This window comes from Mytilus galloprovincialis, chromosome 3 (genome assembly GCF_965363235.1).
Source record: "Mytilus galloprovincialis chromosome 3, xbMytGall1.hap1.1, whole genome shotgun sequence".
In the NCBI taxonomy this organism is placed as follows: Eukaryota; Metazoa; Mollusca; class Bivalvia; order Mytilida; family Mytilidae; genus Mytilus; species Mytilus galloprovincialis.
The window spans coordinates 87,974,341-87,993,077 of record NC_134840.1 but is presented as its reverse complement, the minus strand read 5'-3'; the positions used below and the strand labels follow the sequence as shown (position 1 = coordinate 87,993,077).

Below are 18,737 nucleotides of genomic sequence, written 5' to 3'. Positions count from 1 at the left end.
ATAGATCCTGTCAAAGGAAAATGAAGGTTAATTGGATAGGGACAGAAATTTTGCCTTGCAACAGGCCACCTTAGGACTCTCAAAGAGTTATTTCACAGATTTTCTCTGGCTTGCAACACATAGGGATCACAAACTGGCAGAATAAACTATGTGTATATAGCTTTATATTGAAGAAGTTAGGAGATCTGGCCAGTTCATACCTTGTGTGCAGATACCCTGTCCATGTGTCATATGTTAATTGTCCTTGACCTCATTTTAATGGTTCAGCAACTACTTGAAAAAAATACATTTATTTTGTCATGTGTTATAAATAGAAATAAGATAACTACATTTGGAATATATTTCCTTGTCAGACAGGATTTGCTTGACCTTGACCTCATTTTATAGATGAGTTTTGAAGGTTATATTTGTGTGGTCAAGTCTTTTACTCATATATTATAAGCAACTGTATTTGTTGTATTGAATGATTGAAAGGTTTATTTACAACTTGCATGTTTCATCTGACCTTGACCCCCCTTTTTAGCTCACCTGGCCAGAAGGGCCAAGTGAGCTTTTCTCATCACTTGGCATCTGTCATCCGTCGTCATCGTTAACTTTTACAAAAATCTTCTCCTGAAACTACCTGGCCAACTTAAACCAAACTTGGCCACAATCATCATTGGGGTATGTAGTTTCAAAAATGTGTCCAGTGACCTGGATGGCCACCATGGCTAAAAATAGAACATTGGGGTAAAATGTAGATTTTGGCTTAAATCTCTGAAACCAAAGCATTTAGAGCAAATCTGACAGGATAAAATTGTTTATCAGGTCAAGATCTCTGCCCTGATATTTTCAGATGAATTGGAGAACCTGTTAGTGTAAACATATTTTATTAATTAAATTCAGGTAAAGTAATGTACACAAATAGGCATTTACATAATAATACAAGTGAAATAATTAATAGGATCCAGAAACAAGCTGTTAGCTTATATTAATCCGTTTCCTAATAAGAACATTTCATATTGTAATACTCAAGGAGTAGAATGTTAAAAAAAATAACAATGCAACACTAGATGGAAAGAAAAAAAAACATATAATAAGGTCGTGACACACAAGAAAGAAGAAAAAAAAAAATACATCGGAAATTCAATAATAAAGTGTGTTTCTGAACGGACACAATTATTTAAGATATAAGCATTACTTGTTGAACAAGATGTGTGCTATCATATGACAAATCTTTTGCTACTGAGTATAAATGTTTGAACTGCCAAGAATATGTCAATGTTTTGTTTGTAGCTGAAATCCATTGAACCATGTAGCAAGATTTCGTCCGACAATAAATGTATTATATTGATATTATAAAAATGCTGTTCACGCATAATGTGAAAACGGGGGCAGTGCAACAAGTAGTGCGCTGTTGTTTCTATAGCACCACATAAACAAAATGGCGAACTTGTTGTTGGGTTGCTGCCCATAAATTAGTAATTTTGCGGAAATTTTGCCGTTTTGTCGAGCCTGCAACTTTTGTTGCAGAAAGCTTGACATAGGGATAATGATACGGCGGCAGCTTGGGCATTAGCTAACTTCTTAAAAGCTTTATATTTTAGAAGGTAGAAGACCTGGATGCTTCATACTTTGTATATAGTTGCCTCATGTTATGAACTTTCTGTCAGTCACATGTCCAATGTCCTTGACCTCATTTTCATGGTTCAGTGACTACTTGAAAAAACAAAATTTGTAATGTTAAATTCTCTCTTATTATAAGTAATAGGATAACTATATTTGGTATGTGCGTACCTTGCAAGGTCCTCATGCCTGTCAGATAGATAGTTTTCACTTGACCTCAACCTCATTTCATGGATCAGTGAACAAGGTTAAGTTTTGGTGGTCAAGTCCATCTCAGATACTATAAGCAATAGGTCTAGTATATTCGGTATATGGATGGACTGTAAGGTGTACATGTCCAACTGGCAGGTGTCATCTGACCTTGACCTCATTTTCATGGTTCAGTGGTTATAGTTAAGTTTTTGTGTTTTGGTCTGTTTTTCTTATACTATATGCAATAGGTCTACTATATTTGGTGTACGGAATGATTGTAGGGTGTACATGTCTAGCTGACAGGTGTCATCTGACCTTGACCTCATTTTCACGGTTCAGTATTTAAAGTTAAATTTTTGAGTTTTGGTCTATTTTTCTAATACTATATGCAATAGGTCAACTATATTTGGTGTATGGAAATATTTTATGATCTATATGTCAGTTGCATAGGTTTTATTCGACCTTGACCTCATTTTCACGGTTCATTGCTAAGTGTTTGTGTTTTGGTCTGTTTTTCTTAATTTATAAGCAATAGGTCAACTATATTTGTTGTATTGAAGAATTGTTAGCTGTACATGTCTGCCTGGCATGGTTCATCTGACTTTGACCTCATTTTCATAGTTCATTGATCAATGTTGCGTTTTCTTGGTTAATGTTGAGTTTATGTGACAGTTGTAATAAAGCTTTATATTTAAGACTATCAACATAATATCAATGATTAGTAAAGAAGGCGAGACATTTCAGTGTGTGCACTCTTGTTGGTTATTATCTTGAATATTATTATAGATAGAGAAAAAACTGTAAACAGCATTAATGTTCAGCAAAGTATTAAAAGATCTACAAATAAGTCAACATGTCCAAAATGGTCAGTTGACCCCTTAAGGAGTAATTGCCCTTTATAGTCAATTCTTTACAACTTTTTGTAATCTTTTACAAAAATCTTCTCCTCTGAAACTACAATGACAAATTTAACCAAACTTATCCACAATCATCATTAGTGTATCTAGTTTAAAAAATGTGTCCAATGACCCTGCCTGCCAAAAAAGATGGTGGATATGACTAAAAATAGTACATAGGGTAAAAAACAGTTTTTGGCTCATATCTCTGAAACCAAAGCATTTACAGCAAATCTGCTGTGCGGATAAAATTGTTCATTAGGTCAACATCTATCTGCCCTGAAATTTTCAGACCAATGGGGCAACTTGTTGTTGGGTTGCTGCCCCTGAATTGGTAATTTAAAAAAAACTCTGCAGCTTTTGGTTATTATCTTGAATATTATCATAGGTAAAGATAAACTGTAAACAGCAATGATGTACAGCAAAGTAAGAGCTACAAATAAGTCAACATGACTAAAGTGGTCAATTGACCCCTTAAGGAGTTATTGTCCTTTATAGCCAATTTTTTACAATTTTCATAAATTTTGTAAATTTTTGTAATTTTTTTTCAAAATATTTTCCTCTGTCACTTCTGGGCCAAGTTCATTTTAGGTAGAGATAATTGTAAGCAGCAAGATTGTTCAGTAAAGTAAGATCTACAAACACATCACCAACACCAAAATACAATTTTGTCATGAATCCATCTGTGTCCTTACTATATATGCACATAGACCAAGGTGAGTGACACAGGCTCTTTAGAGCCTCTAGTTTAAATTTGGTTCAGGAGACAATGTTTTGTTTTTATTGTATGATCTATTTCTCTGATACTCAAAGCAATACATGTAGGTCAATTGTTTTTGTCGAGCCTGCAACTTTTGTTGCAGAAAGCTCGACATAGGGATAGTGATCCGGCGGCGGCGGCGGTGTTAGCTAACTTCTTAAAAGCTTTATATTTTAGAAGGTGGAAGACCTGGATGCTTCATACTTTGTATATAGATGCCTCATGTTACGAAGTTTCCGTCAGTCACATGTCCAATAACCTTGACCTCATTTTCATGGTTCAGTGACCACTTGAAAAAAAAGTTCAGATTTTTTGTAATGTTGAATTCTCTCTTATTATAAGTAATAGGATAACTATATTTGATATGTGCGTACCTTGCAAGGTCCTCATGTCTGTCAGACAGTTTTCACTTGACCTCGACCTCATTTCATGGATCAGTGAACAAGGTTAAGTTTTGGTGGTCAAGTCCATATCTCAGATACTATAAGCAATAGGGCTAGTATATTCGGTGTATGGAAGGACTGTAAGGTGTACATGTCCAACTGGCAGGTGTCATCTGACCTTGACCTCATTTTCATGGTTCAGTGGTTATAGTTAAATTTTTGTGTTTTGGTCTGTTTTTTTCATACTATATGCAATATGTCTACTATATTTGTTGTATGGAATGATTGTAAGGTGTACATGTCTAGCGGTCAGATGTCATGTGACCTTGACCTCATTTTCATGGTTCAGTAGTCAAAGTTAAGTTTTTGAGTTTTGGTCTTTTTATCTAATACTATATGCCATAGGTCAACTATATTTGGTGTATGGAAATATTTTATGATTTTTATGTCAGTAGCGCAGGTTTCTTTTGACCGTGACCTCATTTTCACGGTTCATTGCACAGTGTTAAGTTTTTGTGTTTTGGTCTATTTTTCTTAAACTATAAGTAATAGGTCAACTATATATGTTGTATAGAAGCATTGTTAGCTGTACATGTCTGCCTGGCATGGTTCATCTGACCTTGACCTCATTTTCATGGTTCATTGGTCTTTGTTTAGATATCTTGGTTAATGTTAAGTTTATGAGACAGTTGTAATAAAGCTTTATACTTAGGACTATCAACATAATATCAATGATTAGTATAGAAGGCGAGACATTTCAGTGTGTGCACTCTTGTTGGTGCATGGAATTATTGAAAGATGTACATGACTGTATGGCAAGGTTCATTATTATGAGCATAACCTCATTTTCATGATTTATTGGTCAATGATAATTTTTTGTGGTTTTGTCAGTTTATCAAATACTATACTCAATAGGTCAATTTATAATGTTTGGTGTATGGTATGATTGTAAGATGTGCATGTCTGACTGATAGGCTTCATATGAATTGATCTTATTTTTATGGTTCATTGATCAATATTCATGATGTTAATTTTTTGTCGAGCCTGCAACTTTTGTTGCAGAAAGCTCGACATAGGGATAGTGATCCGGCGGCGGCGGCTACGGCGGCGGCGGCGGCGGCGGCGGCGGTGTTAGCTAACTTCTTAAAAGCTTTATATTTTAGAAGGTGGAAGACCTGGATGCTTCATACTTTGTATATAGATGCCTCATGTTACGAAGTTTCCGTCAGTCACATGTCCAATGTCCTTGACCTCATTTTCATGGTTCAGTGACCACTTGAAAAAAAAGTTCAAATTTTTTGTAATGTTGAATTCTCTCTTATTATAAGTAATAAGATAACTATATTTGATATGTGTGTACCTTGCAAGGTCCTCATGTCTGTCAGACAGTTTTCACTTGACCTCGACCTCATTTCATGGATCAGTGAACAAGGTTAAGTTTTGGTGGTCAAGTCCATATCTCAGATACTATAAGCAATAGGGCTAGTATATTCGGTGTATGGAAGGACTGTAAGGTGTACATGTCCAACTGGCAGGTGTCATCTGACCTTGACCTCATTTTCATGGTTCAGTGGTTATAGTTAAATTTTTGTGTTTTGGTCTGGTTTTTTCATACTATATGCAATAGGTCTACTATATTTGTTATATGGAATGATTGTAAGGTGTACATGTCTAGCAGGCAGATGTCATGCAACCTTGACCTCATTTTCATGGTTCAGTGGTTATAGTTAAATTTTTGTGTTTTGGTCTGTTTTTTTTCATACTATATGCAATAGGTCTACTATATTTGTTGTATGGAATGATTGTAAGGTGTACATGTCTAGCGGGCAGATGTCATGTGACCTTGACCTCATTTTCATGGTTCAGTGGTCAAAGTTAAGTTTTTCAGTTTTCGGTCTTTTTATCTAATACTATATGCCATAGGTCAACTATATTTGGTGTATGGAAATATTTTATGATCTTTATGTCAGTAGCGCAGGTTTCTTTTGACCCTGACCTCATTTTCACGGTTCATTGCACAGTGTTAAGTTTTTGTGTTTTTGTCTATTTTTCTTAAACTTTAAGTAATAGGTCAACTATATATGTTGTATAGAAGCATTGTTAGCTGTACATGTCTGCCTGGCATGGTTCATCTGACCTTGACCTCATTTTCATGGTTCATTGGTCTTCGTTTAGTTATCTTGGTTAATGTTAAGTTTATGAGACAGTTGTAATAAAGCTTTCTACTTAGGACTATCTACATAATATCAATGATTAGTATAGAAGGCGAGACATTTCAGCGTGTGCACTCTTGTTGTAATACATGTATTGTCATTTTTTAGGACCTAAATAAAGGTGTGTTAGAGTATCATTATGGCATTGTCTGTGTCTTAAACAGGTAAAAATGTTAATTAACTTATTTTTTTAACCTATAACTTGTAATAAAATAGACCTATAAAATTATATATATGATTGTGTTTCTATTTCAAATTAACAGGTATTTTGGTGGTTGTGTATATATAGAATGGATAAGTCACTAAACTTGTTATCTCTGACATCCAATGTTCCTGCATCCTTACAAACTCCTCTTGGTGATCCTGAATTTGTAAAACTTCCAGCAAAGCACCAATGTTTGATATGCCACAAAGTAATGAGAGATGCTGTGATGACACTTTGTGGACATCGTATGTGTGAGGGTTGTCTTACTCCTTTATTGTTTGATCCTCAGAATAAAGAACCGGTACACTGTCCCGGAAAAGAAGAATTTTGTATAGAACTCAAACCTGATGAGGTATTTATTTTCATAGCAATTTGATGAAGAAAGATAGTAGGACACAACTAGTCTTTTCGTAGAGAAAATCATAAAATCAAAATACTGTCAGGAACAATGATTCAAAATAGATTAAATTTTACATGCAATATTTCAGATTGTAATTTTTCTTTAGATGGCTTTTTGTTAGTCAAACCTTTTCATGATTTTTAAACTTGTGTAAACTAATTTTCTTGAAGATGGTTGACTTATTTACTATTATTATCTGTTTGCATAGCTGTTATTTCCAAAATTTGATGTGTGAAAACTACAATTACTGTGGTGAAAGTCTTGTCTTCAGATAGCTGTTCCCTTATAACAATTGATTTTAATACCTGAAAAATGTTTTAATAGCATAAGTAGTTACCACTTCAGTCTTGTATTAGTTACAGACCTCACCAAACAATATCATCAGACTCCTCTGAAGAAAACAAATAGATCTACCTACAAAAACATAACATAGTTCAGATAGCTTGACTTGGTAACGCACTTAAAATGGTGAGGTTAAAACAGCTTTAGATGTACACAAACCTCCTCCTTAAACTATCTGGACCATAGGTCATAAAAGTAAAACAAAATTAAAAAACTGCACGATGCAGCTACCAACAGGATGAAAACTTACTAAAACAAGAAAATATAAGAAGAAATAAACTTGGAAAGCAAGGGCAAAATACTCTGGTTACTACAGGAAGCAATCCTGTTATGGGGATCAACAGACATCAAATGTTGGCTGAATACTTATGCTCAAGAAAATACTAAAAACAACACATCTAACAGGTTTCATAAAATTCAAGTTTTAATCCTTTCATTGAATGATCTGTTTCATTTTGACTTCAAATAATAATCTAAATTTTAAGTACCGACATTAAATTTTTTTTTTGAATTTAGCTTCTTATACATGTCGAATCAATGAATGTCATGTGCCTTGTAAACTAAAAAGTGACAAGTTTACAACATATCTCAGTGTTTAACTTGTTTTCATTGATTTCCTGGTTAATTTTATTTTACTGAGCTACAGTCTCAAATATTTTTTTTAATGCCTTACAGATCAGGGGAGATAATGGAACAAGAAGAGAAATAAGAAAATTATCAGTTTTTTGCACATTTAAAGCTCATGGATGCCCAGAAAAGTTACCATGGAAAGATTTAATGGTAAGGTTTTCTTGTTACTAAAAATGATATCAGATAGGAAAGCAAACTATTAGACTGGCTAATTTCAATGATAGAAAATTTTACCATGGACTAACTTTCTCCAGGACACAACTGACCACTTTCAAATCAAATTAGTTTTTAATCGACCGCAATTTTTTTTGGGGGGGGTTCGTATAATGATATAATGATGTTGTTTGTGTTGTCATTGTCTGAAGACACATTAATTTCTGGACAATAACTTGAGAATAAGTAAATGGATCTATATGAAATTTTACCAGAAGGTCAAATACCACAAAAGGAAGGTTGGGATTGATTTTAGGGGGTTATGGTACCAACAGTTTAGGAATTAAGGGCCAAAAAATTTGAAAGTTATCTATAAAGATTTGTAGGGGGCAACAGTTTAAATTGAAAAGATATTGCAAATTCTTCAGGGATATACAATGCATCTTTTGATTCTGGGATACTAGATATAATTTAAAACCAGATGTATTAAGTTGAGTATTTGAATATGTAATTAGGATCTCTCCAAATTTTCAACTGGTAGTTCAACTTAACAATATTCTTATATATAGTTATCATGCTTGTAAAAGTGATTCAATTTGACCTATAATTGTTGTACGCTTATGCCCCTGTTGTAAACAACTTTAGTTTACCTCAACCAAATGTTATGAAACTTATACACAATGCTTTTAATCTCAAAAGGGTCTTAACTAAGTGAATCCTGCATCTGTATGTGGATGTTTACTCATGCATATTTACAAGCAAGGGCATTTGTGGCCCATAGACACATTCACCATTTATTTATTAGATAAAATTGAGAATGGTTGATATGTTTAAAATTTAGATTGAAGAAATTATTATATGAATATTATTTGTGTACTTGTATATATTATTTCAAAGGGGACTGAAATAACTAAACTCTTGTTATATTGTTGTAGACTTCTTGAATCTATTAAATGTTTTGGATATATTTGTAGACACATGAATCCCAATGTAAATATAAACCTATACCATGTCCACACACTGGATGTGAATTACAGTGTAGTGAAGATAAAATGGAAGCCCATGTAAAAAATTGTGACTACAGACCTGTCAGATGTAGCTACTGTGAAGAAACTATCCCATTCTGTCTACAAGCTGTAAGTTTTTGTTTAAATATCTCTTTTTAATACTATGAGTAAAAGACTGTCTGCACTCAGACCATTTAATTGAATACAAGAACTTATTTTTGAAAAGATTGTGTGGAAGTGTAGTGTAGAGAGTAAAAAAATCATAGCATTAAAATCACTTGATATATCCAAAACATCTAATTAGTATGCTGTATTACAAAAATTGATAACCAGTTCTTTGATTAAAGTTCAGGAACAAGTTTTTTGATCAAAGTAAAGGAACTAGTTATACAAGTTAAAGAAACTTGCTTAAATATATATACAAAAACCAATACAAGTCAATTGACCTTTCAGGGTCTCTAGTCATTTGTGACATACTTGTTTTTATGAACTAATAAATCTCTACTTACCTATATAAAAGTGTGGATAGTCGATATGTGTGGGAGCAGATTAAAATATGTACACCATTTTCAGTTTTCACAATGGACATTTTTTTTATTTCAGGATCACCAAAATAACACTTGCAGAAAAGCAATTATTTCTTGTCCATATAAATGTGACCATGGACCAGGGGCAAGGGAAGAGGTTTGTTTTAATAAAAAATACTTATTGAAATTAAAGTTAAGATATATAAAAACCCAATATGGCATTTAGTTTGTGTGATGATTATAATCCTAATCCATTTTATATCTGATTGTGCATTTTAAAATGATGATATTTATGCTTGTGCTTTTTATTTTTTATACCCCATTTATGGGCATTATGTTTTCGGGTCTGTGCGTCCATTTTGTTCGTCCGTCTGTCCTGCTTCAGGTGAAAGTTTTTGGTCGAGGTAGTTTTTGATGAAGTTGAAGTCCAATCAACTTCAAACTTACTATACATGTTCCTTATGATATAATTTTAATGCCAAAATAGAGTTTTTGTATCCCATTTTCACGGTCCACTGAACATAGAAAATGATAATGTGGATGGGGCATCCGTGTACTAGGGACATATTTTTGTTTGTATCTTCTTTATGTTAATTTTTTCTGAGAGCTAACTTATAGATGATTTAAGTTTATGTGATTAAAGTTTTGTTCAACCCATATTCAGAAAAAGTACTTAGACAATTAATATTCTGTTTAGTAATGCCTTATTGTACATGTTTCTCATGTGCAAAATACTATATTTATGATGTCTCACATTTTTATACGACCGCAAAAATTTTAATTATTCGTCGTATATTGCTATCAAGTTGGCGTTGTTGTCGTCTTGCGTCGTCTTCGTCCGAATACTTTTACTTTTCGCACTCTAACTTTAGTAAAAGTGCATAGAAATCAATGAAATTTTAACACAAGGTTTATGACCACAAAAGGAAGGTTGGGATTGATTTTTGGAGTTTTGGTTCCAATAGTTTAGGAATTAGGGGCCAAAAAAAGGCCCAAATAAGCATTATTCTTGGGTTTCGCACAATAACTTTAGTATAAGTAAAAAGAAATCAATGAAATTTAAACACAAGGTTTATGACCACAAAAGGAAGGTTGGGATTGATTTTGGGAGTTGAGGTCCCAACAGTTTAGGAATTAGGGGCCAAAAAAGGGCCCAAATAAGCATTATTCTTGGTTTTCGCACCATAACTTTAGTATAAGTAAATAGAAATCTATGAAATTTAAACACAAGGTTTATGACCATAAAAGGAAGGTTTGGTTTGATTTTGGGAGTTTTGGTCCCAACAATTTAGGAATAAGGGGCCCAAAGTGTCCAAATTGAACTTTGTTTGATTTCATCAAAAATTGAATAATTGGGGTTCTTTGATATGCCGAATCTAACTGTGTATGTAGATTCTTAATTGTTGGTCCCGTTTTCAAATTGGTATACATTAAGGTCCAAAGGGTCCAAAATTAAACTTAGTTTGATTTTAACAAAAATTGAATCCTTTGGGTTCTTTGATATGCTGAATCTAAAAATGTACTTAGATTTTTAATTATTGGCCCATAGTGTCCATACTTGCCCCAACTGTCAGGGTTCAACCTCTGCGGTCGTATAAAGCTGCACCCTGCGGAGCATCTGGTTTTCTCATGATCTAGGACCTTGCATTGTAGTAAGTTTAAAGTCATATTAAACGAGTGACTGGTGAAAAATAATGTTATTCAATTCTTGAACCAATGCATGTATTTATTATAAACTTAGTCTTCTGTGCACGATTTTATAATTTTTTACGCAAACATATCTTTTGATTGTCATTTTTTTCCTCTCTGTCTGTTATGATGTGAAAATATGGCAGCTAATTATTTTTGTGTTTTGAAGCCGAAGTTAACCGATTGTCACCTTATAGTAAACAATCAACAAAGAAGCATGGATATTGAGAACGTGTATACCATGTACAATCAGATGATAGTTTATTTCAATGAGAGATCCATGCGTATTTCGATCACCGACAGGTCACGCTAAGGTCACTTTGTATATGTAAAATATGTTGGCGAATTGCTTCCTGGAAGCAAGCAACTTAAAAAAAGTAAACTTTATCTTAATGTGGACAAATCAAAGAATTTTCTTCAGAAAAAAGTAAATATACATAGATAATGAAAACTATCCATTTAGTTTATAAAAAACATATGCATCATTTTTTTTTAAATTTGAGGTTTCATATGACTGTAAGTTTCTGACTTGATGTGATTATGCATATGGTTGGAAATGCAATGCTGTTGCATTAGAACTGATTAGGTTTTAAATATCTTCATGAAGATTTTGAGGTCTTACTATAAAGACATGTACAATGTATTTGACAAATTGTATCAAGAAATTTGCAGTGCTAGTTCTTTGTTCAATTATAAGTCTTCTAATATTTTGTAAGGATTTTCCACTCCAAATTACATTCACACAAGCTTAGTCCCTTTGATTGTTGATTTACACATAAGGAGTCAAAAATGTATTGCTGAGTGAACACTTTAAATACCCCCGCTTTAAAAAAAGGGAGGGGTATACTGTTTTACCTCTGTATGTTGGTCTGTCACAGTCAGTCCGTCTAATGAATATTTTCCTCACATTTTTGTCAGGAACTAAAATACAAGGATTTCTGAAATTTGGTTTCAGGGTTTATATAAGTCAACTATAGTGTGTGGTGCGTTTTCAGATTCATCACTCAACAACTTCCTGTTTCCCAAACATTTGTATCATTTTACCCATGATTGCAAAATTGAAAATTTTTGTCACATTTTTCTTAGGAACAACAATACTAGGATTTTTGAAATTAGGTTTCAGGGTTTATATATGTCAGCTTTACTGTGTGATGGGTTTTAAGATTCATCACTCGACAACTTCCTGTTCACCAAACACTTGTATCATTTTACACATGATAGCCAAGCTGAAAATGTTCATCATATTTTTCTCAGGAACTACAATACAAGGATTTCTGATATTTGGTTTCAGGGTTTATACAAGTCAATGATACTGTGTGATGTGTTTTCAGATTCATCCCTCAACAACTTCCTGTTTACTGAACACTTGCATATTTTTACATTTTTAAGATTATCCACTTGAGGCGGGGGGTCATCAGTGAGCAGTAGCTCAGACACAGTTTCACTTGTTTTCTCTCTCTGAGAAACAGGATACCATTTATGTATATTTATTGACAATGTTTATTTTTGTTTAGTATGCTAAATGTTTGTTGAACTTCATTCATATAACATTATGTTAGTATAAAAACAAAGAGATGTGGTATGTTGCAAATGAGACCACTATCCACAGAATTTCAAACATTGGTAATTTGAATTTACTTTTTTTTTTTGGAAAAAAGAGGGGAGGGTAAAAAGAAATTGGGGGGGGGGGCATTTTTTTCTCATTTCAGATTTCAGAAATTAAAGAGAATATTTCTTCAATTTTTATTTATTTTATAATTTATTTTTTGGAAGGGGGGTAGGGGTAAATTCGCAACAGCATAGTGTATTGCACAAAAGCAAATAAAAAGTGGGGTCAAACAAATATTTTTTAGTTCTTAGACTACAGTTATTCTGTGTCAGAAATTTATTATGTGTCAATTACAATCCAAATTCAGACCTGTATCAAGCGCAAAAAATTGTGTCCATTTTTGCCTCAACTATTCACGGTTGGACCTCTGCGGTCATATCCAGCTGTGCTCAGTGAAGCAATTTATTAAAGTTATCATTTTAATTATAGTTAAGTCAGTATTTATTAATGAAAAATTACAAGAATAAAATATTACAATACAATGTTACATAAAGTTCAAATATGGGATTCGAATACAAGTTTGGAAAAACTTATATAAATCCGTCTCATTTTATTTATAGATAGAAATTCATATGCAGACATGCCAGTTAAGACCACAAGAGTGTAAATTCAAATCTATGGGGTGTCAATTTGTGGTATGTATGAAAGTTTGTTAGAAATGAGTAGATATGTTCTAGAAAATGGCATTGTCCATATTAAAAAAAGATTTATTTGTTAAATGAATCTGAAAATCCATTGGATGGCCTTGGATTATTGTCCCTAAATTGACAGTTTTAATGAAATTTTGCCGTTTTTGTTATTTTCTTGAATATTATTATTGGTATCATGTTGTCGTCATCGTCGTCGGTGTCCTCATCGTCTGGTGTCGTCACTATTAGCGTCCAAAATCACTTAGTTTCCGGACAATAACTTTAGTTTAAGTGAATGGATCTCTATGAAATTTAAACACAAGGTTTGAAACCACAAAATGAAGGTTGGGATGGATTTTTGGGGTTATGGTCCTAACTGTTTAGGAACAAGGGGCCCAAAAGGGATCAAAATAAGTTTTTTTTTTCTAGTTTCCAGACAATAACTTGTGTGTAAGTGTATGGATCTTTCTGAAATTGTACCATAAGGTTCCGTACCAAAATAGGAAAGTTGGGATTTGTTATGGGGTTTATGGCCCACACTGTTAAGAATTAGGGACCAAAAAGGGTAAAAAACAATGCTTTTCTAATACTTTGTATAAATTGCTTATTTCTTGACCAATTTCAATGGGGTTTTATTCTTGAATTCTTGGGGTTCTTTGATATGCTGAATCTAACCGTGTATTAAGTTTTTTGGAATTGAGGCCAGATTTTTTATTTTGAGTCCCATTTTCATATTGGTCTACATTAATGTCCAAAGGGTCCAAAATTAAACTTAGTTTGATTTTAACAAAAAATAAATTCTTGGGGTTCTTTGAATTGCTAAATCTAACCATGTATTTAGATTTTTTATTTAGGCCCTGTTATTAAATTGGTCCACATTGAGATCAAACGGGTCCAAAATTAAACTTTGTTTGATTTCATTAAAAATCGAATGATAGGGGTTCTTTGATATGCAGAATCTGTGTTTTTAAATTTTTAATTTTTGGTCCTATTTTCAAAATGGTCTACATTAAGGATGAAAGGGTCCAAATTTTAACTTCGTTTGATTTAAACAAAAATTAAATTCTTCAGGTTCTTTGATATGCTAAATCTAGCTGTGTATTTAGATTATTGATTTGTGAGCCCTGTTATAAAATTGATCCACATTGAGGTCAAAAGGGTCCAAAAATTAACTTTGTTTGAATTCATAAAAAAATGAAATCTTGGGATTCTTTGATATGCTGAAATCAATTCATGTATTTAGATTTTGGTTAATGGACCATAATAGGTAAATTATTTTTTTTTCAGTTCATTAGACCACATTCATTCTGTGTCAGAAATCTAGCCTGTGTCAAATATTTAATCCCAATCCAAATTTAGAGCTGTATCAAGCTTGAATGTTGTGTCCATACTGGCCCGAATTGTTCAGAGTTCAACCTCTGCAGTCATATCAAGTGGCGCCCTGTGGAGCTTTTTATTCAAATTGTATCACTACTTTTCAGATATATTCTATACATGTCCATTGTTAGTCTTACATGTTTTTTTAGCTCACCTGACCTGAAAGGTCACGTGAGCTTTTCTCATCACTTGGCGTCCGTCGTCCGTAAACTTTTACAAAAATCTTCTCCTCTGAAACTACTGGGCCAAATTCTACCAAACTTGGCCACAATCATCCTTGGGGTATCTAGTTTTAAAAATGTGTGGCGTGACCCGTCAAACCAACCAAGATGGCCGCCATGGCTAAAAATAGAACATAGGGGTAAAATGCAGTTTTTGGCTTATAACTCAAAAACCAAAGCATTTAGAGCAAATCTGACATGGGGTAAAATGGTTGATCAGGTCTAGATCTATCTGCCTTGAAATTTTCAGACGAATAGGACAACCTGTTGTTGGGTTGCTGCCTGTGAAATGGTTATTTTAAGGAAATTTTGCAGTTTTTGGTTATTATCTTGAAGACTATTATAGATAGAGATAAACTGTAAACAGCAATAATGTTCAGCAAAGTAAGACCTACAAATAAGTCAAACATGACCAAAATTGTCAGTTGACCCCTTAAGGAGTTATTGCCCTTTATAGTCTATTTTTAACAACTTTTCGTCATTTTTTGTAACTTTTCTAAAAATCTTCTTCTCCAAAACTACTTTGCCAAATTTAACTAAACTTGGCCACAATTATCATTGTGGTTTATAGTTTAAAAAATGTGTCCGATGACCCAGCCTACCAAACAAAATGGCCGACATGGCTAAAATTAGAACATAGTGGTAAAATGCAGTTTTTGCTTTATATCTTTGAAACTAAGACATTTAGGGCAAATCTTTCAAGATTTAAATGTCCATCAGAATAAGACATATCCCCTCACAAATTTTCAGTTGAATCGGACAACCTGTTGTTGGGTTGGTGCCCTAAAATTGGTGATTTTAAGGAAATTTTGCAGTTTTTGGTTATTATCTTGAATACTATTATAGATAGAGATAAACTGTAAACAGCAATAATGTTCAGCAAAGTAAGACCTACAAATAAGTCAGCATGATCAAAATTGTTAGAGGACCCCTTAAGGAGTTATTGCCCTTTATAGTCAATTTTTAACAACTTTTTGTCATTTTTTGTAACTTTTCTAAAAATCTTCTTCTCCAAAACTACTTTGCCAAATTTAACTAAACTTGGCCACAATTATCATTGTGGTTTATAGTTTAAAAAATGTGTCCGATGACCCAGCCTACCAAACAAAATGGCCGACATGGCTAAAATTAGAACATAGTGGTAAAATGCAGTTTTTGCTTTATATCTTTGAAACTAAGACATTTAGGGCAAATCTTTCAAGATTTAAATGTCCATCAATATAAGATATATCCCCTCACAAATTTTCAGTTGAATCGGACAACCTGTTGTTGGGTTGGTGCCCTAAAATTGGTGATTTTAAGGAAATTTTGCAGTTTTTGGTTATTATCTTGAATACTATTATAGATAGAGATAAACTGTAAACAGCAATAATATTCAGCAAAGTAAGATCTACAAATAAGTCAGCATGATCAAAATTGTTAGAGGACCCCTTAAGGAGTTATTGCCCTTTATAGTCAATTTTTAACAACTTTTCGTAATTTTGTAACTTTTCTAAAAATCTTCTTCTCCAAAACAACTTTGCCAAATTTAACTAAACTTGGCCACAATTATCATTGTGGTTTATAGTTTAAAAAATGTGTCCGATGACCCAGCCTACCAAACAAAATGGCCGACATGGCTAAAATTAGAACATAGTGGTAAAATGCAGTTTTTGCTTTATATCTTTGAAACTAAGACATTTAGGGCAAATCTTTCAAGATTTAAATGTCCATCAGAATAAGATATATCCCCTCACAAATTTTCAGTTGAATCGGACAACCTGTTGTTGGGTTGGTGCCCTAAAATTGGTGATTTTAAGGAAATTTTGCAGTTTTTGGATATTATCTTGAATACTATTATAGATAGAGATAAACTGTAAACAGCAATAATGTTCAGCAAAGTAAGATCTACAAATAAGTCAGCATGATCAAAATTGTTAGAGGACCCCTTAAGGAGTTATTGCCCTTTATAGTCAATTTTTAACAACTTTTTGTCATTTTTTGTAACTTTTCTAAAAATCTTCTTCTCCAAAACTACTTTGCCAAATTTAACTAAACTTGGCCACAATTATCATTGTGGTTTATAGTTTAAAAAATGTGTCCGATGACCCAGCCTACCAAACAAAATGGCCGACATGGCTAAGATTAGAACATAGTGGTAAAATGCAGTTTTTGCTTTATATCTTTGAAACTAAGACATTTAGGGCAAATCTTTCAAGATTTAAATGTCCATCAATATAAGATATATCCCCTCACAAATTTTCAGTTGAATCGGACAACCTGTTGTTGGGTTGGTGCCCTAAAATTGGTGATTTTAAGGAAATTTTGCAGTTTTTGGTTATTATCTTGAATACTATTATAGATAGAGATAAACTGTAAACAGCAATAATGTTCAGCAAAGTAAGATCTACAAATAAGTCAGCATGATCAAAATTGTTAGAGGACCCCTTAAGGAGTTATTGCCCTTTATAGTCAATTTTTAACAACTTTTCGTAATTTTGTAACTTGTATAAAAATCTTTTCTAAAACGACTTGGCCAAATTTAACCAAACTTGGCCACAATCTTAATACTAGGGTATCTATTTTTTTTTAAAAGTGTCTAATGACCCCGCCTACCAACGAAGATGGCCGACATCAGTAAACACATTAACAGGTGAGCGACACAGGCTCTTGAGAGCCTCTAGTTTAATTTCTGTTCATATTTTAGTGTGATGTCCACTTTCTATGAAATTGTACATATTTTTATATAGGGGCCAGCTGAAGCCCCCATCCATTTGTAGGATTTTCTTACTGTGTTGGTGGCTTTTGGGCTGTCTTTTGCTCTTTTTGTCAAGTTGTTGTCTCTTTGACACATTCCCTGTTTTTATTCTTAATTTTATCTTATCTTAGAACATTCAAAGAAATTTATTAATGAAATATTTGAACCTGTTTACTTTCTATACTTCAGGGATCAGAAAGGGACATGCAAAAACACAATAAGGATGCTGCAGATGAACATTTACAGATGATAACAATGTATACAGCTAGTATGGATCTACAGAGTATGGAGATGAGGCGAGAACTTCAGGTATGTCGTAGTTTTGACAACATAAAATACAACAAGAGAGAGAAAAAGAATTTTCTGTCATATTAGTGGTGTCATTTCTTTCCTTAATTTTTCAGGCAGTTTGATCATTAAATTGTGTGCACTACTTTATAATTCCAATGAGAAAATTTCCATCTTAAAACTTTTTTTATCTCTCGTTATTTTTTAAAAGATTTTTTTTCAGGAAAAATCCATAATTAATGGGTTGTTACTTCGTAATTATAATGTGATTTTCCAAAAAGAAATTGTTTGATATTAGTAGTAATACTACATTATTGCTCAAATTCCTATCATTTTAGCCTGAATGAAATAAAAAACTTTAAATTTAAGCCTAGCCCTTTGTGATCTGTTCCTTTTCCCTTTTGCTGACTCTGTGTAATGACAAAATTATTGCTTCTTCAATTTCATGAAAAGTATTTGTCAAGTCTTTTTTTTATTCAGACCGATTGAGTTTCCATTTCCTTCCAGTCATTTCCAGTTGACTGGATTTTTGAGGAATTTAAGTTTAAATATTAATTCTGGTGATCAACTTTGACCGAATATGATTCCAGCTCTCAAATATTTTTTTTGTAATTTTTTTTTTACCATCTTCCAATACCAAATGATAAAACATTATTTCCCATTTCAAAAGTATAAACCGAAAATGATTTTTTTGAAGTCCATGTTTTGCCAAAAATCATTGGTATAAAAAAGAAGATAGAATTTATAATGAAAATTTTGTCAAAGTTCAGTGCAATTTAGTGAGAGTTTTTGAATGGAAGTGTTGAAACTCCTTTGCAGTTATATGTATGTCTATTTTTTTCTTATTGACAGCCAAGAATTTTTCAGATAAGAA

At 32.9% G+C, this 18,737-nt stretch overlaps 1 protein-coding gene across 3 annotated transcripts in view; it reads left to right on the top strand.

Annotated features, from left to right (window-relative positions):
• The window catches only part of LOC143069294 (TNF receptor-associated factor 3-like), a 50,807-nt gene that overhangs the window by 16,219 nt on the left and 15,851 nt on the right, over positions 1-18,737 (top strand). For all 3 annotated transcript variants that reach the window (XR_012976354.1, XM_076243852.1, XM_076243853.1), the window contains exons 4-9: positions 6,313-6,606; positions 7,672-7,776; positions 8,754-8,915; positions 9,390-9,470; positions 13,172-13,246; positions 17,765-17,884. Coding sequence is in view for 2 of the 3 variants with exons in the window: in XM_076243852.1 (XP_076099967.1) it covers positions 6,313-6,606; positions 7,672-7,776; positions 8,754-8,915; positions 9,390-9,470; positions 13,172-13,246; positions 17,765-17,884 (837 nt within the window). In the remaining variant the exon portion in view is untranslated. The remainder of the gene's footprint in view (positions 1-6,312; positions 6,607-7,671; positions 7,777-8,753; positions 8,916-9,389; positions 9,471-13,171; positions 13,247-17,764; positions 17,885-18,737) is intronic.